The sequence below is a fragment of the Lissotriton vulgaris genome, chromosome 6 (genome assembly GCF_964263255.1).
Source record: "Lissotriton vulgaris chromosome 6, aLisVul1.2, whole genome shotgun sequence".
In the NCBI taxonomy this organism is placed as follows: Eukaryota; Metazoa; Chordata; class Amphibia; order Caudata; family Salamandridae; genus Lissotriton; species Lissotriton vulgaris.
In genome coordinates this window covers 62,871,171-62,894,161 of record NC_141694.1, presented here as the reverse complement: position 1 = coordinate 62,894,161, position 22,991 = coordinate 62,871,171, and the positions used below count along the sequence as shown (strand labels likewise).

General features: G+C 46.6%; 1 protein-coding gene across 1 annotated transcript in view; it reads left to right on the top strand.

The window, feature by feature from the left end:
- Nucleotides 1-22,991, top strand: part of LOC147706789 (exportin-5-like) — a 1,247,062-nt gene that overhangs the window by 1,130,132 nt on the left and 93,939 nt on the right. The window contains exon 30 of the mRNA XM_086925922.1: nt 10,926-11,093. Coding sequence (XP_086782048.1) covers nt 10,926-11,093 — 168 coding nt within the window. The remainder of the gene's footprint in view (nt 1-10,925; nt 11,094-22,991) is intronic.

Genomic DNA, 22,991 nt, shown 5'->3' with positions numbered 1-22,991 from the left:
ATAACTTAACTGCCCACCTGATGCTGAATGTTCCTCCACCTTCTCCGATCTCTACTCACCTAAAACAACCCCACCTGCTCCGTATTCGGAAACCTCCCTCTTTTAAGGCATTGTCTTATCCACAGAGCTATCGGCAGCTACTCCTCTAAAAACATGTTTCTGATGGATACTTCTCCCTGTAGATTCATCTGCTGTAGATAAATCTCCGACATACAACTACCTCTGGAAACTTCAAAGCTCTCACATTACCAGTAGGGAGAAGTGCTTTGCATTGAAGCCAGAAGTAGTGTCCAATGACACCCGGCCTGACAAGTCTGTTCTCTTTTCTCCACACCTTCAGTGCGAATCCAGAGCGCTCTCCTGAGAGTCATGAGTTTTCTTAAGACATTTCATATTCTGATAGAATGCTATGTCTCCTCCAAAACATTCAGGCTTATGCCTTGTAGGAATTGCGAGGGACAGATGTCCGTCATGGATCTACCCTTCATAAGCTTACAGTGCTTGCGATAGAAAATGCTCTCCTGGTTATAGTCCTGTGGAGGTCTACCAAACAAGTCCTTCCTGAAAAGATGAGAGAAGACTAGTTTCAAAAGACGGTGTATGCATTGTGAAACTGTTGGAAACATGGCCAACTGTGTAAGCTACCTGCAGTAGATGTGGCTAAGAACAACATTTTATGAAATGTTGTATGGGTGGCATTGTTTCGAAAAAAGTGTAGTCCCAGACAGTTGGTTTTAAAGTGAAGGATTTGCAGCATCATTTGGGAGGCTTATCAAAGAAGATGAGTGGGATTGCACGTCTTGCACAACTGCTTGGGACCTTTATTGCATAAGTATATAAATCAGTGTGATTAAAGATGCTACATACATGTTAAAGGATGTTGGACTAAGGAGTGAGCCCCTTAATAATGTGGGACTTTTCCAAACTTATTTCACCTTTATTTCTCACATCTAGACAATGAACATTGTTAAAATAATTTCCTATGACTTTAATGCCAACAATGATTAACAAGCATTGGCATAGCCAATAGGTCTTGCCTTTGGGAGCTTATAAGTGTTTAGCCAGAGATATTGACTTTACCTATGTATTTAAGCTGTGCTGTACAGAAGTCTGCAGCATGCTGAAAAGTTATAATAAAGAAGTTTCAGAAGCATTTTTGTTACCTTAGCTATGACCAAAAAAGCATTTTGTACAACTGAACGACCATATTAAACAAGTCAGGCCCACTTCTGATGTTGTCAATGCGAGATTCGCTTCCAAAGGACGATACCCCTGAAGGCAATACTGTCTCGTTCGAGTACATACCACTGTTTTGAGGATGACCAATCTTTCATACTGCTCTTCCTCCTTCCCTCCATCAGAGCCTCCCCTTTTCGTCTGTGCTCCCCTCGCTAGGTCTTTAAGAGAATGACTGCAGACCTCGCACTTTCTTATGCTTCAGGCTTTGCAGAAGATCCAAGCTTCCTTTAAAGCCTTATAAAGGGTAAACACACAATATATGGCAAGAGAAGAGGGTCAATAGTGTATAGGGTTCTTTGTAAGGCTGCGGCAGCAAATGATGGACATAATTCTGAATGAATCAAACATTCACCCCCAGTCAAGAAATCTGGGATAAATCCATTGTTTCTTGTGTTCACTCCGCCACCCCAGTTAGGACCCAGCCATATGCAAATCAGTATTGACCCTGTTCCTCATTGGACCAGTCCAGCCTGAACTGCTAAACCCGGCTGACCAGAAACAAACATCCTGGGACCGGATTCAAGCTAGCCTGACTGATGGGTGTTTTCCCGAAACCGGTCCTAGGATGCTTGTTTCCTGTCCATAGAGGACCCAGCTTGGCAGTTTGGGCTGGACTGTTCCCATGAGGAACAGGGTCAAGACTGATTTATATATGGCTGAGTCTGAACTGGATGGCGAAGTGAGCAAAAGAACGATGGATTTAACCTAGATGTCACGCTGCAGATTTATGGCATACCTCCTGCTCCCACTGGTGTGCCTTTGGTCCCGAGGAACCACAGTGGCCTCCAGTTGGTACACACTGCTTGCTCTGTTCTCTATGCTATTTGACCTTTTGGGTTCAGCTCCGGGCACCTTTCTGACTCCGTTACAGACATCCACTCTGGCTCAAAGTTCTGCACCGGGACCTTCCTCTTTGACACCACAGCAGTCGTCACCGACAGCAGAAGAGAATCCAGTGCAAATATCTGACACTGATCCAACTTCTGCCCAACGTCGCACTTACAAGATTACAACAGCGTAGCTAGTCATCGTACAGCCTGTCAATGAACCTGTGCTTTGCCGCGTTAGGCGTGCCAGCAGAGGCTCCATTATCTATTTGGATCTCACTCTGAAGAAGGTAAACTCCAAGAAGGAGATGATGATGGTAGGAAGGGGCATGGGTTTCTCCCAATGACTATACAGATGACAACGTTTACATTGCATTGAGATTGGTCAATGTTGGTTGTTTGGTTTGTCGCCACACGGGTCGTCTGGACATGTCCAGCAAGATCTTGCTGGTTGCCTCAGCTAAATGCAGAGATGTATGGCACAGGAGCCTCTCTCATGGATACGCCCTTTGATTGCTTGTCCTTCTTTGGTGAAAAAGCCATGGTGTGCTCCCTGGTACTGTTGAACTCCCCCTGACAAGCAATTAGGCAACACGTTTCCCTTACCACTGCAGCAGTTATTTCAGCTCTTTCAAGACTGGGGACATAAGTCTGGTAGGCAAAACACAGACCATAGGGGAAACCAGTCTTCCCAGACCCTCTTCACCTGCAGCAACAGCTTTAGTTTTCTCCTAATGTCATACACCATGGGTCCTACAAATCATTGTGTGCACTACCATTTTTTTTCTCTGCAAACACTCTCACCAATCCTCCTCCTACAACATCAGAACGACCATCAAAGGAGCACCCTGTCCATTCTGTTACAAGAGGTGTAAGTGTTACTTACCTGCAGTGCTATTGGGAGGTCTCCAGACTGTGAAAGAGGTGAGGGCTGTTACTCTAGCTATTTCCTTGTGGTGAAGGATGGCTCCTCTGACCTGTTTGGATCAATTTCTGAATGCCTTCCTGCTGAAGGACAAATTCGAAATTCTCGCACTGATCCAGATCTTGTGTGTTCTGGACACTGCATGGCTCATATATTCATGTACCCATACTGTCGTGCTACAGACTTTCTCTGTAGTTCAAGGTATGCTAAGACACCTCAAGGAGTGCCTGTCCTTGACATCTGCCAGATGGATGTCATTGTAAATGCTCTGGGTGCATTAAGGTCTGGCTGTAAGGACACTTCCACCACTCAGTCCCGCAGGACATTTTGGTCCTACTCCACTCCACAGACCCTCCACCGGGGGCGATACTGCTTTCATATCTATTCTTAGGTAAGAAATCTACAGTTAAAAGTATCTATTAAAAGAACAAGTTACATACATTAGGTAACTCTTTGTCTACTCACAGATTCCTTACTGCCCTTCCACTTCCCTGTTCTGTGAAGTGGGATATTTTTAACATCGAGTCCCAGATTAGAAATCGCGCATTGGTACCTAAAATTGTTCACACTATTGGTCTGAGGACAGGGTAAGGAAAAAAACAAACTGCTGTCTGTGTACACAGATGGCACTTATATGCAGCTCAACTTTCTCACTTCCAAGGCGGAGCCACATGGCGCCACCTAACGTCACATGGAAGCATTTTGTAGAGAAATAAAATCCAGCTCAAATCTGGTGTCTGAGGAGTATTTAAAGATAAACCTTCAGTTAGAGTATCCACCAGAAAGAGCTCAACTGAACTTATTTGCTCCTCTAAAACCACTCTGTTCTAGCCCATGTCAACAAAGAGATGCAATGTATTAAAGTGCAAGGAACATCAGTACAGGCTTTACGGTAGACGCTTCCAACATCAGAGTGACCTCTGCAGTAGCACCAACACCAGTGATCTGTTAAACCACATAAAGCAAGAAAAGGTGTACCACAACTACGAACTGCTGCAAGCAAACAATATCTCATTTCTTTCTCACTTTCTGTACGCCTCTCTGGTAGGGGGAAAAATAAGCAGCCATCTGAATGGGTGAGGAAAATAATTGACAAACGAGCATCTTATATTGTATAGAATTACTGTTTTATAAGCTTCTGATCATCTCCTCCTTCCGTTCCTCCAAGGAAAACATTTCAATACCATCTAAAGTTGTGTCCCTTTGAAGTCCACATTCTCCTAAAGTGAGGCAGTGAAACTGGTCCCTTCATGCATAAAATGAAAGGAATTTTCCTGTTCTTTTGTGTTTAAAAAGAACAGATCATAAATGGAAAACCACCCTATTGTAGTTCTCAGGGCTACAAACAAGTTCAAAGGAAAAGGTTTAAATGTTGACCGTTAACCAGATTTATCCACTGTTACATCAATCAAATTCATTGTGTGCCATCGATCTCCAAGAGGCAGAATGTCACATTGCATCATTCAGAAGCATCAGACATTTCCGAAATTTCTGGTAGGAAATGGGTATTATCAGTAAAAAGTCCTGCATTTTGGCCCGATATAAGCAACACAAACTGCATGACTCTGGTCACTGCTCGTTTTAGAAAGCTGATACAATTGGCTCATAAAGGTATGCGCACCTCAAAAAGTCCAGTGTCATTACAACTTGGCCCTTTCTGTCCTTCAACTCAGGTTCAATCACTCCAAGTCTACGGCGACTCCAGTGTAATCCATCTATTACCTGGCAGCAGTCATAGACACTGGGATCAAAAGCATAACCTTCAAAGGAGAGACTGTTTTATCCATCTTAACTATCAAACTTCTAAAAAAATATCTGACGACTCATTAGATTTTATCCCTTCTGGGCTCAATGGCGTCCTGCATCTTTCTTTTTCCAAACACCCCTGTACAGATGAGACCATAAGAATAGTGAAGTCATCTCTCTGGGAAGACAAGTTAACTCTCATATGGACTGCAACAGCTCCCTCCTTTTGTGGTGCTGATCAGCAAACTTCCTGTTGGGTGTCCCATTCCAACCAAAGACTCCATGTCAGACCATGGCGTCAGATTTATTTATTTATTTTTGACATTTGTACAGCGCTCTGTTACCCATAGGTGTCCTGGCGCTAAGTGTCACTCCTGAGGAAGGGGCGGGTCGGGAATTAGTTGGTAAACAGCCAGGTCTTCAATGCTCTTCTAAAGGCCATAAGGTCAGTCATTTTTCTGAGGGCAAGGGGCAAGGCGTTCCAGGCTTTGGTTGCGCCCAACACAAAGCTTCTGCCTCCCCAGCGCGCTCTTCTAGTACGAGGCATTGCAATCAACCCCAAATCTGCGGATCTGAGATTTCTAGTCTGACAATACCAATGAAAGTACTGCCAAAAGAATGATGGTCCCATGGCTTGTAACGTCTTAAAAACTAGGCATAATGCTTTGAATAGAATCCTCTTTTGCACTGGGAGCCAATGGAGTTTAGCCAGCTCCTGGGACACAGGGGCACATTTTGGAATCCCCAGAATGAGCCTGGCTGCCGCATTTTGCAGTACCTGCAGTTTGTTAAGTACCCCCTGTTGGGCACGAAGAAATAGACTATTGCAGTAGTCCAGCCGCGCCATGACCAGCGTCGTGACCACTGTTTTTCTGTCACTAGCTGGAATAAATGGTAGGATCTTACGGATGGATTTGAGCAAAAAAGCAATAGAGGAAGGCAACGCATTGACTTGGGGACGAAAGGTAAGTTGATCATCGATCAGTACCCCCAGGTTTTTCACCTTAGCCATGGGGGTAGGCACCTTGCCCATCCGCTCTGGCCACCAATTTGGACTCCAAAAGTTAGTATTTGACCCAAGCACTATGACTTCAGTTTTAGCTGAATTTAGTTTGAGGCAGTTAACTGCCATCCAGTTTCCGACCGCCAGCATACAGTCCTGACAATTCCTTGCTACTCCATCCCTGGTAGTAAAGACACCACGATCTGGGTGTCGTCAGCGTATGATGTAAGATCAAAGCCGAAGGCCCGAATTACTGGTGCCAATGAGCTGACATAAATATTGAATAACGTGGGGCTTAGAGACGAGCCTTGAGGAACTCCACTGGGCAAGATGAAAGGTTTTGATTCATAGTCTCCTAACGCCACGCTTTGGAATCTACTGGACAGGAAGGCTTTAAGTATGTCAAACGCCTTTCCTTGTACTCCGCAAGCCTTCAGACGGTCAAGTAAGATCCCATGGTGGACCGTGTCGAAGGCCGCGGAGAGGTTCAGCAACACCAGGGCAGCCCTCCCTCCCGCATCGGTCACCGCTCTAATCTCCTCAGTTGTTTTGATGAGGGCGGATTCCGTGCTCTGGTTGGCTCTAAGCCATGTTGGGAGGGATCAAGTGTTTGAGTGGCCGAGAGGAAGGAGCTTAATTGAGTATTCAAGACCTTTTCTATTAATTTGGCTGGTAGAGGCCTCATGGTCTGTTGTTGAGCCCACATAAATGGTCTTTTGGACTTTGGAGTGTGTTTGTAGAAAGCATTTACTACATCAACTTTCTAGAACTGAGAGAGTTTGAGAGTATCTTCCCTGCTTGTTCAGTAATGCATTACATCAAAAAGCAGGGATGGATGAGCTCCAGAGCTTGGTTCCTGAAAGCCCAGACTTTTCAGAAATGTCTGATTGCAAGGAATCTGTGCATCACAGCAGTTCACCTGCCTGGTGGCCAGAATGCAAAAGCAAATTATGTCAGCAGACCAATGCAAGAGAAACATAATTGGATGCTTTATGACGAAGTACTGCGCAACATCTTTCTTAAATGGAATTTTCCAAACCTCATCTTATTTGCACCAGAATTACGCATTCAGGTTCTACTATCCAGGAACACGGGATAATACTCTTTTGATCACTTGATCAAAGAAGATTATCTACATGTTTCTTCCACTCTCGCTGATTCCAATGTTTCTCGTCAAGTTGATGAAAGACATAACTAAGATCTCTACACTCCATAGTGGCCACAACAGTGGCCGTACACAGAACTTAATCACCTATCTGAACGATCACACAACAGACTGCTGTGTAGATCAGATCTCCTATTTAATTTTGGGGGTCCGCTTCTGCACCCCAAACTTCAATCGCTAAACTTGGCAGTTTGGCTTCTGAAATCTTGCAACATGGTCATTTAGATCTTCCAGAAGATTGCATGAACATTTTGAAAGAAGTCAAACATTATTCTACAAAAATATCTTATACCTTTAAATTTCAAAGGTTATGCATCTGATGTCTGCAGAAGCACAAAGATCCAACCAGGTGTCAAGATGATGCTGTAATTCAATAGCTTCTTTATTTTTCCAAAATTTTGCTGAAGTTTTCTTCTGAGTAAGTATACTTAGAATCCATTACTTCTTACAGGAAAACCCTCCCCAAACCTCTGTTTTTTGTTGGTGATTCAGCCTTTCTAGAAGTTCTTAAAAGATTTACCCTCCCTTAAGAAGACCTAATCCTCATTCCCCCCCCCCCCCCCCCCCCCCCCCAACTTAGAACTAAATGTGGTTTCTGTAAGGTGACCGTGGTAGTGAGTCATTATATTTTCCTAGCTAAAGTTGTATCTGATTTTTATGTTACTCAGACGATTTCTCTACTAAATTTATTTCCCAATCGCTCTTCTCCAGCTGAAAATGTTTTACATTTGCCATATTTGAAAAAGATTTTGAAATAATTCTATTTAGATAAGACCAACAACATTAAAGACACTAACCATCTGTCCGTTAACTTTAGTCCAATAAGAACAGGGTAATCCACCCTGAAACAGTTACTTTCTAGGTGGATTGTTTCCTGTTCCTTACTATGCTATAATAAAGGCAACAAATATTCTTCGGGTAGGTCCATAGTTCTCTACACAAGAGGTAAATATGCTATAGCAGCATCGCTGAGAAATATTTCCATTGGAAACCTATACAAGGTGACCACCTGAAGGCCGGTACATACTTCAACAAGACATTATTGTCTTAGATTCCAGAGCGGACACTCAGGTGCTTCAAGCATTTCTGTGAAATCTATTTGGTTAGTTCCTTAGTAGGTGTTTTCCATTTGCTGTTTTTCCTCTGCCTTTGTTTGGCGCTTACTGTTTTATTCAGCGATTGTGAATACCCTCACCATCACATGTTATGCCCCTTGGGTGATTTGATGGCAGTTTCCAAAACTTTACTTCCCCTCCAATCTGTTTGTAATCTTAAACTACCTTCTGGTGCCCATCTGAATGGAAAATAGTCACGGTTGTTCCTCTTTTGAAAAAACCTTGAGCTGACCCCTCGATTGATAGTAATTTTAGATCTATTTCCTTTCTACCTTTTCTGGTAAACATTTTGTTAAAGCAGGTCAGCAAGCTTCTTTCCAGTTTTCCCTAAGCTCATGATTTACTTGATCCAACACAGTTTGGCTTTTGGCTGGCTCATGGCACAGAATCCACTTTGGTACTCGTGTTAAATTATCTTAAAATGGCAGCGAATAAGGGTCATTTTGTAGCCTTGGTGCTACTGCACTTGTCTGCTGCATTTGATACAGTAAATCATCCCTGAATTTTTAAGTTAAGTGAAGTATGTAAATCAAGTGTGACCCTCAAGTGCTTTTTGTCCTATTTGGGTGGCAGAACACAATCATTACATCTCCCTCCTTTTGTATCCAGGTTCAAAGAATTAGGGAAGGGCGTACCTTGGGGTACGTCCCTAATTCTACTTTCTGTAACATCAATCTGAAACCCCTGGCAAAAATAATTTATCACCATGGAATTCATTTTATGAACCATGTCGATAAGACACAAACTATTTTGTCAGTAGATTGATCTATTTTGCCCCTCTACTCCTTTCATAACTGTCTTCGAGACATCTCTTGCTGTCTAGGAATGAATTCACTTAAATGCAATAGGACAAAACAGAAATTCTCCACTGCTCCATTGGCAATCCTCCTCTTCATTTACCGGTCACTTTTTGGCCTCCTTATACCAGCTCTACTCTGGTTGCCTCCCCAGTGGTTCATAACCTTTGGTTTAAACGGATGCAGATATGTCCCTTTCCATTCAACTGAACAAACTCTCTTCTACCTGTCTTTGTCTGTTAAGAACACTATGCAAAATCTTACCATTTCTCCCCTCTAACATTTACCACAAATTGTCCAGTCACTTATTTGGAGTCATCTGGACTATTATAATGCTATGATGTTAGAGGCTCCTGCCCGACTCCACCCCCTCCTCCCCCCCCCCCCACCCACCCAGTAGCTAAGGCCTGGTATCACTCCCTTCTGTGCTGGGCACATGCGGAGAGTGTTGCACTCCACCGCGAGGACGCGATCGGGCTACGTAAGCAGCCGGTAGCACTAGCGTGGGATCACATATTGCTGGATTTTCGGCGGGCAGAGCAAAATCCAGATAATACTGACGTGGGCCAGACGTTGCCAAAACATGCATTAGAATTGCAAACTAGCGACGTCACTGAGTGTATACTGTTGATGCATACACTGTAATATACAATGATCTTTGGTGATGGGGATGCATAATATGTGTACGGACTATTATGTTATGATTTTGTTAAAGAAATCTTTAAGAAATAACAATAAACCAATTTAAACAAAAGAAAAATTATGTTAGGGGCTCCTGACTATCTCATCAAACAGATGAGTCTGATTCAGACAGTTGCTGCCAAGCGTGCGCTGTCCTGTCTTCTCCCTTAGTCTTCAGCGACGCTTAATAAATTGCATCGTGCCAGGGTTAAGTATAAGGCTTTATGTATAGTGCAAAGAGCTTTACGTTGGTCTGCTCCTCGTTTTTTTCAATGAAAATTCCATCATTACAAACCTTCCAATGCATTACGCTCTGCCAAAGTTAACTTTCTCTAAAAATGTAAATAATAATAATCCCCTGCAGGAAAAGGATTAATAACTTGCCTGTAGTCCTAGTTTTCATCCAGGAGAATCTTCATTATAGTCATAAGCAAGCCTCCTAACTCCTCCCCACAGAAAGAGCAAAGGGATTTATCCTCATTTTGTAAGTGTTTTTATTTTTATTTTTCTTAGTACTGTACAGTTACACAGTAGAACATCTCTCTAATGACATCATTTCCATTCCCCCACCCCCTCGGGTTGGAGTGTACCTAAGCAACCATAGGAGAACAGGAGGTTTGCACTTCTGGCTATACCACACAACTCTTAGATCCAATAAAAGGGTTTATCCTCATTTCTACCATTACACTTCATCTCTGCAAAAGAGTAACTGACTCAGCGGCCACCTACAGTGCATGATGGATACTAGTGAAATTCATTTGCTTAAATGAGCTGCACGGTTTGCCCATCCTTTTATATTTCAACCTATATGGCTACATTGTCCCTAATTTATCCTGTTTCCTTTGAAAAAGGATTGTGAAACAGTTTTCTAGCCACTGAAGCAATCTAGTTCCCGGAAATAAGGTATATTACCGAAAAATGGGCAGCATACCCTTGTAAAGGCTGTTGCAAAACATTTCTTTCTTAGGAAAATTGGCTTTTTTGAAAATAAGTGTGTGCACATTTTAATGTGTATTTGGTAATAAGTGCATTAGGATCCTGCATGTGGGAGGGACAGTTCAGTTCAGCTCTTATTACTATAAGAAAGACTCTCCAGGAGGCGCAGTAGGGTCACAGCAAAACTGTCGTTTTGTAATAGCGTGCAACATCAAGCTACATAGAGACCTTCCTTTTTTTATGGACAGCTGCACACTCGGTCTTTCATTGCCAAATGGTGGCCCTTTTACATCCTATCTTAGTTCGAAAATTCAAAACACTACAAGGGGACAAAGGTACCAGAACTTCAATTGGTCACATTAATTTTCTGGTAACCCATTACTTTTTAAAACCTGTTTCGAAACCACTTGTATAAATAATATTGGCATTATAGTGTCTTTGCTTGCCTCTTAGTTGAGCTATATAAATGTTTAACCTGTTCATGTCTGCAGCGTTCTCGTTACAACGAGCTGAGAATGGTGATGGAAGATGTTCCAGACATCGATAAGGCTGCCCTGGAGCTATTTGATAAATCACTTTCCAAACCAGTTGCATCGAATAAGGAGGAAGAGGCCAGGCAGGACACCTTCAGGCGCCTTATTAAAGGCTGTTTTTTTGTGGTAAGGAATGAGCACAATGTGCATACGGGGACAAGATATGAATCCTTGCCTAATCTTCTGCGAAGAATGTGGTCCACTGCAAACATGACAAACAATGTGGGTGAGGCATGATGTTTATTTTGATGTGCAAAAAGAATGGGGCAATCAGAGGTGTATGTGAAAGCAGGCAGGGTTTTTTTATTTGTTTTTTTTTTATAGTCTTGACTTTCATCTAAAAACAAAACTGGATTTAAAAGCTGTATAAAACATATCACCAAACATTCGTAGATGTTCTATGTGTAATGACACATTCTGTATCAAGTTGTTTGTAGCCCCTTTCGTCAGACCTCTGTGGTCCTTGATTTCAGATTTGGGTTGGTGTTGGTATGCAGTCCTGAAATTCATGGATAATCATAACACACCAAAACGCACCACCAACATTACTGCCAGTCACAATAACGTATCTGTTCGAGGCATGTGTGCTATAGCTACACATGCTTTGCATACTCCTGGCATTTAGTCTTGAATGTTTGCAAGTTGTTTTTCTTGAAAGTCTTTTCCAGTCACGCAGGAAGGTGACTCCTCCTTTCGGTGATAATGGGCATCAACTCCAATGTTAGATTGTTTTCTTTCTGCCATCAGATGCAGACGTGTATTTCGGTGCTCCAGTTCGAAACAGTTAATCAGGATCCCTTTGGTATGCAATTCACTCTACCCTCTCCGTGTATTTTTTTGGTCGCATCTTGTATCATCTGCTTGTCGAAATTCGGAAAGCTTTAGTGATTGAATCGGAAAACTCCAGCTGCAGCCTTCGGGCCTCACCCGTTTCCTTTATCTAACTTCCACTCAAAAAATCCATCTTGTAGTCTTCTGCCGATAAAGTGAACAACATTGCAGTTCTGTTCTCGGTGCCATTCAAAATACCCACGCACCGACCTTCAGAAGGTTTGTAACCTCTGCCTCTCCCCTGAGCATAAAGAAGACTGCGACACTTGTTGGTAATTCCTATCCAGAAAGAACCTGCGGCTCCATCTGCCTTGACAAAGAAATGCAGCAGCAGAGTATCTAGGACACCCCTGATACCTTCGGAGATGTCATCGAGCAAGATGAAATGAAAGCGTCAGAAGAGGAAGAGGCCTTCTCCATTCAGGACTCCGGTTAGGAGATCGAACGAGGGTCCTACAACAATCCAGCTAGACAGGGTGCCATGAGTACTAAAGCCCTTTTGTGTACACAACCCTCTTCCACCAAAAAAAAAATTCTGGGCCACCACTACCATCAGGCCATGGTGGGCACCGAGACTATGATCCCAACACCCCGCCCTTCGCTCGGCACCTAACAGCAAGCAACACCACTTCCGTTCCGAAAGATAAAAAGGACAAATCCAGCTCAGTAAGGAAAATTTCAGCACCACAACAGAAAGATGATACTCTAAATCCTCTGGAGCCAATTCTGGAAACCATAAAACAAGAGCTGGATCCAAAACAGAAGACAATCTATATAAATCCCGACACTGAACATATTACGGTGAAGCCTTTCTCCTCCAAAAGGAAAGGAGACACTGGATATAAAATCCGTCTTGAAAAGAAAAGGACATGGCTTCTAGCCCTATTCACCACATTCCTTAAACCCCTCCACCCACTTCACCAGTGCCTATTATACCAGCTTCAGACCCTCTGCACATCACATAACTGGGCTCTCCAGGTTCGGATCCCGATATAGGGGATGGGGATGACACTTATGAACAGCCACCAACAGATCCATGGCATGATTATAACATAGATCCACCTGCAAACACATATCTAGATCTAAACCCTGTTAAACCATCACCTCCTAATGATAATACTTCATATCAGCAGTTAATTGCCAGTCCAGCCGCCTACCATGGTGTGACTTTACACAAGGAACCTCTAGAAGAATGTTTTTTCAAAAAACATTAGGAAGCACACATAAAACATCACAGTCATCGACTATGTTGAAAGATATGATGAGGCATGTTGAAGACCTTTTTAAAGATCCAGTGAGGGCACGTATAGTAACACCTAGGGCGGAGAAAGAATATGTTCGAGGCATGTGGGCTGCTGAATTCATATCTGTGCATAGATCGCCGCCTAGTGTTGGGTCCGGATGATTGCACATTGTTGTCCTGGAAGAGTCTTCGAAGTATCACGAGATAGGTGGCTCCTCCCCTGGACTACAGTGCGCATGGGCATCGCCTCCATCCCCAGATTGTTTTTTTCCGCCATTGGGTTCGGATGTGTTTCGGTTCCCTCTGTCGGGACCGATAGTTGTTTAACTTTCTAACTTGAGACCAAAAGGTCTTTAGGCTGGGCGTCGGTATTGTTTTCGTTCGGGTTCTCTTCTCCGCTCCGAACGCTTCCTGTCCCTCCGCGTGCTGTCGGCGCGGACGGGCCTACTCGACGCTCCAAGTTACTGAACATGGAACGGACTCCGTTCAAGAGGTGCCCGGTGTGCACCTCCAAGTTTTCACACCTCGACGTGCACCCTGTGTGCAACAAGTGTTTATCACCGGACCATGACGAGGCCAGATGTATGGCCTGCTCAAAGTTCCGGTGCAAGAAGACCCTCGTCGGGCCGCTCGACTCCAGGCCCAGTTGTCGGCGCCTCCTGCGCCCCCGCCGGACAACATCTTTGAAGAAGACGAAAATGTCTTTCAGGTTTCGGACTCGAGCCCGGCGTCGGAGGGAGAGGACTACGACGCGGGAGATGAGGAGTTTGATGAAGCCGGCGACGAGGTAGGGGACGACGATGGGGCCATTGCCACCGTGGGGGATAGCTCGGAGGAGGAGCACCCCCAAACTGACTCAGGGGTCAATCCCCAACATACGGCCCAGGTCGAGGGATCGCCTTCGGGCCTTACCCAAGACCTTGCTAATAGTCCAACTGCCCCGCCCACGGACATTTCTGATGCGCCACTCCCGTTGAAGAAAACGAAAGTGAAGCCATCGGGACCCACGCCATCGGTTTCGAAACCGAAAGTGAAAGCTCCACTGGTGGGACAGAAGGCTCTAGAGGCGTCAACACCTAAGAAAGTCAAAATGGCCGACTTGAAGAGCCACGCCAAGATGGCCGACCCCAAGGCCTCAGGGTCGACGCCGAAGGCAAAGGCGGCCGACGCGGCTGCGTCGGCGCCGAAGATGGTCGAGGTCGACGACCCGAAAAAGGCTCCGAAGAAGCATCAAGGCGATTCCAAAGCTCCGGCTGCGCCGGCTCCGGCCGTCGGGGCCAAGAATGGCAAGGTGTCGGCTCCGAAGACGCTGCCCCCGGCAGACTCGACCCCCGACTCGGGGAAATCGCTCGAATCGGTCAAGCCCTCTTCAGCCTTGACGAAGAAGGTCGCTGAGTCCCTGCAACGGATTCGGAAGGACGCTGTGGTTCCCGATCCGGAGGCCGCGAAGCCAAAGACCGCATCGAAGCCGGCAAAGGTGCAGACGCCTATTCGCTACACCCTGCCGCCAAAGTCGACGCCGAAAGCCTTCGCTCCGAAGCAGGGGGTGGACGTGCCCTCGAAGGAGACGTCGACGTCCAAGGCAGCGTTGGTGGTGTCGAAGCTTCGGCTCCAGCCACTTGCGGAGGAAGAGCGCCGAGAGGTCATCATCGACGCCAATACTGGGAAATTGTCCCTCCTCAAACGGAAAATCACCACGGAGCCGGTGCTAGAACATTTTCGGATCCCTCTTAAGAACAAGAAGGACTCGACGGGCGCTCCGGCCCCTATGGAGCCTTCGTCTCCCAAACATGTGGAACGTTCTCCAACGCGTTCTAACGCGGGGGAAGGTGACGATGAGGAGGAGGTCGAGTACAACTATCCGGCGTACTCGGATCCGGAGGAGGAACATGAACCTTGGTCGGCCGGAGCCGACCCATACGACCCGCAATCGGGTCAGGAACCGCAGCTCTTTGCGGCAAAGACCTCACCGACGGAGGACTCTGCAGCCTTCAACGCCTTAATTGAGAGGGCCGCAGCTAACCATGATGTCGAGCTTCACTCGGATCCTGTGGATGTGGACTTTTTGTTTGACACTTTCTCAGTGGCGAGAAGTCAGTCAAGACATTGCCAATGCTCAAAGGAGTGCTAAAGCACGCGCCGGAGGTCTTCAAGGAGCCCACTCGGGCGCGTGTCATCAATCCTCGAATTGATAAAAAGTATAAGGCAGCGCCCTCGGATCCAACATATATCAAGGGACACCTGCCACTGGACTCTTTGGTTGTATCCAACGCTCGGAAGAGAGCGAATTCACAGACAAAGTCGAAAATATTCGAGGCCTCAGGGAAAAGGATTGCTGCGCAGGCGGCTAACATCTGGCGTATTTCAAACACGCAGGCCCTACTTGCACGCTACGATAGGGCTCACTATGACACCCTAGAGACACTGTTGCAGCACTTACCTGACCAGTACAAGGAGGCTGGGGAGATGTTAATTCAGGAGGGCAAGCTAATCACTAACGCTTCCATCAAATGTGCGCTAGATGTGGCTGACACTGCCTCCAGGGCAATCAACACTAGTGTGTTGCTAAGAAGACATGCATGGCTTCGAATATCAGGCTTTAAACCAGATATACAAACGACCATACTCAACCAAACGGTTAATCCTGACCACCTGTTTGGCCCCGAGGTGGATGCGACACTGGAAAAAATGAAAAAAGACACAGACACTGCTAAGTCTATGGGGGCCCTCCAATCTCAGCAGTTTCGGGGTGGTTCCTTTCGCCGCTCCAATTCCAGAGGCACCTCAAGGGGTCAAGCATCGCAGTCCACACAGTACTATAAGGGCAATACCCAGACCTCATACACCAACAAGGGTAGAGGTGGCTACAGAGGCAACAACATCAAGGGCAGGGGACGTGGAAATAATAGCTCCAGGTCCACCACCGCCAACAAGCAGTGACGTCTTGTCACTGCCCCCCGACCACACAACACCGGTCGGGGGGAGACTCCAGCAGTTCCTGCCCGCGTGGAAGTCCATCACCACGGACAGGTGGGTGAGATCTCTTATCCAGTACGGTTACTGTCTGGAACTTACTTCCACTCCACCAAACATACCTCCAAGAAGCCGTCCTATGTCCGGCGAGCACTTGCACTTGTTGCAGCAGGAGGTCACAGTCATGCTGCAAAAAGGGGCAATAGAGCTTGTTCCACTGCAAGAAAGGGGAACAGGGGTTTACTCCCTGTACTTTCTCATCCCCAAAAAGGACGGATCCCTAAGGCCCATCCTGGACCTCAGGCCCCTCAACTGGTATATTCTCTCGGAGCACTTCCATATGCTCACGTTACAGCAGGTTCTCCCTCTGCTTTAACAGGGGGACTTCCTGGCCACACTGGACCTGAAGGATGCATACTTTCATATCCCCCTACATCCTTCCCACAGGAAGTATCTCAGATTCACAATCCTAGACCAGCACTACCAGTTCAGGGTTCTGCCGTTCGGGGTCACCACAGCGCCAAGAGTCTTTACAAAGTGCCTGGCGACTGTAGCGGCGCACCTGCGACGTCAAAACGTCCACGTCTATCCTTATCTGGACGACTGGCTCATTCAGGCAAGGACAGAACAGCAGTGCGCAGACCACGTGTCGCGCACTATTCATCTCCTACACGATCTGGGATTCTCGCTGAACTATCCAAAATCCCATCTCCAGCCCGCCCATGTACGGCAGTATCTGGGCGCGACGATAAACACACTGGCAGCCACTGCGCAGCCAAATTCAGTGAGAATCGCCAGCATCCAAACGCTGATCCAACGATTCAGACCTCAGCACTCGCTTCCGGCGAAGGTGTTCATGCAGTTGATAGGCATGATGGCCTCCTGCATCTCCATCGTCCCGCACGCGAGATTACATATGTGTCCGCTTCAGGAGTGCTTGGCACGTCAGTGGACTCAGGCTCATGGGCAACTGACAGACCTAGTGTTGGTGAGCGGTCGGGCGTACAACTCTCTGCATTGGTGGAATCCACAAAACCTTTGCAAGGGTCGACCGTTCCAAGAGCCTGTGCCACAGATTATCCTGACAACGGACGCTTCTCTCCAGGGATGGGGAGCGCATGTACTCCATTACACGGTGCAGGGACTATGGACACTACAGCAGAGAAAGATGCACATCAACGTTCTGGAGCTGATGGCAATCTTCATGGCCTTAAAGGCATTCAAGGTACATCTGTGCAACAAGGTCGTGTTGATCCGGACGGACAACATGACGGCCATGTACTACATTCAGAAGCAGGGAGGAACACACTCTCCGCAGCTGTCTCATCTGGCTCAGAGCATGTGGAAGTGGGCCATTCAGAGGAACATCTTCCTCATGGCAGAGCATCTCCCGGGCAAAGACAACCAGATGGCGGACCTGCTCAGCAGGCACAGCCACCAGATGCACGAGTGGGAGATACATCCATCAGTACTCCAACCGTACTTCCAAAGGTGGGGTCATCCAGAGATAGACCTGTTCGCCACAAAGGAGAACGCAAAATGCCAAAGCTTCGCCGCCAGGTTCCCACACCCGCAATCGCAGGGCAATGCGATGTGGATGAACTGGTCAGGCAGATTTGCGTACGCTTTTCCCCCAGCACCTCTGATACCGCTGGTGGCACGCAAACTCAGGCAGCACTCGATGACTCTCATCCTGGTTGCTCCAACGTGGGCTCGCCAACCATGGTACACCACGTTTCTGGAACTCTCTGTGGTACCGCATCAAAGGCTTCATCTCACTCCCAGCCTTCTGACGCAGAGCCATGGCGACATTCAGCACCCAGATCCGCAACAGCTCAACCTGGCGATCTGGCTCCTGAAGTCCTAGAGTTTGGCTACCTCAATCTTCCCCCCGATTGTATGGACATGATTCGGGAGGCAAGGAAGCCCACTACTCGAGCTTGTTACGCGGCCAAGTGGAAGCGTTTTGTCATGTACTGTGTAAACCACGATATTGACCCACTGGACGCTTCCATTCAGAACATTATTTGCTACCTGTTCCACCTGTACCAATGCAATTTGGCGTACTCTTCCATCCGCATTCATTTGTCTGCGATGGCGGCATACCTTCACACCTATCCCTTTTTAAGGTCCCTGCTATCAAGGCTTTTCTGGAAGGCCTCAAAAGAGTCATTCCACCACGGACACCACCAGCGCCAGAATGGAACCTCAATGTGGTTCTTACAAGGCTGATGGGTCCTCCCTTTGAGCCACTGCACTCTTGTGAGCTTCAGTTTCTGACTTGGAAGGTTGCTTTCTTAGTAGCAATTACATCGCTACGGAGGGTTAGCGAGCTGCAGGCGCTCACCATCCAGGAACCTTTCTTCCAAGTACACGCTAACAGGGTGGTGCTCCGCACTAACCCTAAATTCTTACCCAAGGTGGTATCTCAATTCCACATGAACCAAACAATTGAGTTACCTGTGTTTTTTCAAAACCCAGAATCACTAGCGGAGCGGATGCTCCACACCCTTGATGTTAAAAGAGCCTTGATGTATTACGTTGACAGGACTAAAGATTTTCGTAAGACCAAGCAACTATTTGTTGCTTTTGCCTCACACCACAAGGGAAATGCTATCTCCAAAGCTGGGATCGCTAGGTGGATAGTGAAATGCATTCAGATCTGTTACGCTAAAGCTAAACGCACTCTCACAATTCCACCAAGAGCCCACTCCACCCGAAAGATGGGGGCCTCTATGGCTTTCCTAGGTAACATTCCCTTAGAAGATATTTGTAGGGCAGCCACATGGTCTACCACACATACTTTCACTAAACATTACTGTGTAGATGTGCACTCTAAACAACAGGCAGCTGTTGGCCAGGCTGTTCTCAAAACGCTTTTTCAAACTGCTGCAGCTGGCACGGGCGGCCGCCGCTAATGGAGGGACTGCTATATATTCTATGCACAGATATGAATTCAGCAGCCCACATGCCTCGAACTGCAAATGCTACTTACCAGTATGTATCTGTTCTTGGCATGTAGGGCTGCTGACATTCATATCGCCCGCCCTCCTCCCTGGCGCCTGTAGCAGCTGCAGTATTTCTTTACACATATTTTCATACTCTTAGCATAGGGCATCACTCACATATCTCACTCCATCTCTGCCAATGGCTAAAAACAATCTGGGGATGGAGGCGATGCCCATGCGCACTGTAGTCCAGGGGAGGAGCCACCTATCTCGTGATACTTCGAAGACTCTTCCAGGACAACAATGTGCAATCATCCGGAACACTAGGTGGCGATCTATGCACAGATATGAATGTCAGCAGCCCTACATGCCAAGAACAGATGCATACTGGTAAGTAGCATTTGCAAAACCCTGTTTCTGAAGGGTTCTGCACGCCGGCCGAGCTTACCCTGCTCCGCTGAAGTATCTTCACGGTTCCCTGTTGTGTTTGTGTGGTGGCCGGGCTTTGCTCCGCTACGCTGTCCTGCACGCCCTGACTGGCCAGGCTTGGCTCCGCCGGTCAGGAACTACTACTCCCAGCAGCCTCGATGCCAGGACACCGCCCCCCTCACTTTCCAGCGCCAGGAGGCGCATAAAACTCTGCCTGCTGCCGAGGAACTGGTGGCTGTTTCTGAATGCTCCTGCACGCCGGCCGAGCTTACCCTGCTCCGCTGAGGCGTCTTCACGGTTCTCTGTTGTTTTTGTGTGGTGGCCGGGCTTTGCTCCGCTACGCTGTTGTGCACGCCCTGACTGGCCGGGCTTGGCTCCGCCGGTCAGGAACTACTACTCCCAGCAGCCCCGACGCCAGTACGCTGCCCCCCTCACTTTCCAGCACCAGGAGGCGCATAAAACTCTGCCTGCTGCCGACGACCTGGTGGCTGTTTCTGAAGGGTTCTGCACGCCGGCCGAGCTTACCCTGCTCCGCTGAGGCGTCTTCACGGTTCCCTGTTGTTTTTGTGTGGTGGCCGGGCTTTGCTCCGCTACGCTGTCCTGCACGCCCGACTGGCCGGGCTTGGCTCCGCCGGTCAGGAACTACTACTCCCAGCAGCCTCGACGCCAGGACACCGCCCCCCTCACTTTCCAGCGCCAGGAGGCGCATAAAATTCTGCCTGCTTCCTCGTCCGGGAGGACGTGCCGGGCGAAGCCCGGGCAAAGGGCGCGCCCTCTTAGGCCTGAGGAGACTGGACTGGGCCACACCCCTGTCATTTCCTCGTTCGTAAAGTGTCTACTACATAGTGAGTCGTTATTGCATTGGTATTTTGTGTGTTGGACCTTGGTAAATATCGATATACTGTCACCATTGTGGTATAGCACAGCCCAATTGGCCCAGCTGGCACTATGTCCTCAAGTGGCAAAAGTACAATAGCAGGAGGGACCCATAGGGGAACTCTGGACGATTATTTCATTAGGGCTACACCGGGTGTGGACAGGGAATTAGTTCTCGCTGAGCGTCGCACTGAGCGACGACGATCCATTGAACTAATTAAAAACAAAAGATCCTCATTAGGCCCACTACAGTTAGCTACTTCACCATATGCTACGAACCATGCCCAGCTTGAGGGATTAGAGGTATCTAATGATGGCATTCCTTTACTCTTCCAAAATATAACCTCTTCAACCCCCACAAATAGTGGACAACAACTAAACTTATCCGTAACTTTCTCTAATTCTACAGAAGATGTGGAAGTTCTAGCTGATACACAAGTAACAATAGTGAAAACTGTGCAGGGAAAAAATATCAAAAAAAACCAAATGCCCTCGATCACATGACCCCCCTCCCAAAAAAAGGAGAAAAAAGAAAAGCAGGCCATATAGTAGCAAGCCCACAAAGATCGATTTTGGTTCACTGAAGAGCCCACAATTGGATGTACCCACACTCCCTGTTATAACCACCCCCCACATCAGCCTATAGCAAAAACATGTAATAACAACTTAATGGGCAATATTGAACATCTACTCAGAGCTCTCATATTACCATTAACAGAGAGACTGAAGAAAATAACATCTAAGTTGGAGAGTTTGGAACAAGCTATTGAGGCTAACAAAGGGTTACTAAAGGAACAACAAAAATCGCCAACAGTACCTCCTGTAAAATTGGTTGCTCAAAGTGGGCAAATAAGTGATAGGAAAATAAACCAGAAAGCCCCAAAGCCAGTGCCCCCCAATAAACCTATTCAGAATAAACCTATTCAGAATGTTGACACTAGGGACAAAAAAGCCCAACTAGTAGGGAAACCAATAGCCCAAGGAAATACTCAAAACATTAAAGTCATCGAAAAACCTATCAAGGCAACTCAACCCAGGAAATATAGAATAGAACTTCCACCTGAGGCAGTCCCACTAGCTGTTGTCCTCACAGGAGTTCCAGTATTAGAAGAAGGCAAGAGAAAAGATCATCACCAGTTAAAAAACAAGATCATATTCTGGCTTAGACAAAATCGACCTCTCCCACCACATATAAATGGTGAAGTGTTATATGTTAGGCGTCTATCTTGGTTAGGTCATAGAGCAAAGGATTTAAAGGGGGACATTATTGTAATTAATTTCAGAGACCCCGGAGCTGTCAGATATATCTTAAGTTGGCCCCCAGAGAATCGCAGTAATGTTATCACAGCTCGTGAATTAACTTACTTCTATCCCAGATACCTAATGGCACCTGTAGTCAATCAAAGGCCTCCCTTTGGCCACCAGGCCGACTCCCTCATCCCTGTCTATAACCAATATGCGGCTTTATCAGGCATGGAGGGAGTCGACTGACTTCATCCGTCGAGTGCAGAGAAGGGAATGGCCTTTTACAGTGTGCCATCTGCAAACTCTGAGCCACCTATACCACCACTTTCTGACCAGAAAATAACGACCTATGCCGCTTTCAGCCCTATATTGACTGAGTCTGTAACACTTCTGACTTGGAATATTGCTTGCCTAAAGACAAAAATGAAATCCAGGGATTGGATAGACTGGATTACCAATTACGAGATTTTAATGTTCCAAGAAACCTGGTGTACCTCTTCCCTGCTTCTAGAGGGCTATAGTTGTCATAACCAAGTTGTTGTTGCCCCATCCATGGGTCGGCCAAGTGGGGGCCTTTCAATCTGGGTTAAGATAACATCAGATGTTAAAATTGAACCCCTGAGGACCGATGACACGAACTTGCAGGCCCTGATTTATATTAATAGGATAAGGGTATGTTTAATTAATTTTTATAATAATGATTTCACAACACAACCCAATGGAAATTTTATAAGGTTATTTGATTTTATTGATGGAATTGTGGATGGGGAAAAGTACGACAAACTTGATGGTATTTGTGTTGGCGGTGATTTCAATGCTCATATTGACCTTCAAACCCCTCCCTGCAAAAGAGGGGAAGAACTATTGAACTATCTAGCCACACGAGATCTGGTCAATGTTTTAGAAACGGTTAACACTGAGGTCACAGGCCCAGCAGCTACCTATATTGGGCGCGGAAGCTCAACAACAATAGACTGTTTTTGTATCTTCCTTGCTTGGGGACTGTCTGTTGAAGGCTGAGGTTGCCAACACTATATATAGTGATCATAACCCTATTTTGTCAACGTTTAAAATCCCTAAAAAACTGTGTAAACGTGAAGAACCGGGGGCCAAAAATCTGGTGGCATCTACAGACAATCTCAGGTAGTCTGTAAGGGGATAGATAATATGGAGGTCTTGGCACGTATAATTAAAAAGTACCCTTCGCTAGTGTCTGTCTGTTTATCCTGTGACAACTATGGGCATGATATCATCAAGGCTTTTACTGGGTTGTGTAGGGCTATAAAAGAGGAGATTTCTAAACCCACCCCAGTAAACAATAACAATAAAAACCCAAGATGGTTTGACACCTCATGTTCTAAGGCAAATCGTGATTTACGGGCTGCTCTTATGGCTGATCCGCGGGATAAGTCCCAGGTGAGGAGACTTAGGTCGAGCTATAAGCGTGCCGTAAAAACACGTACAGAAGAGTTGCTAAAA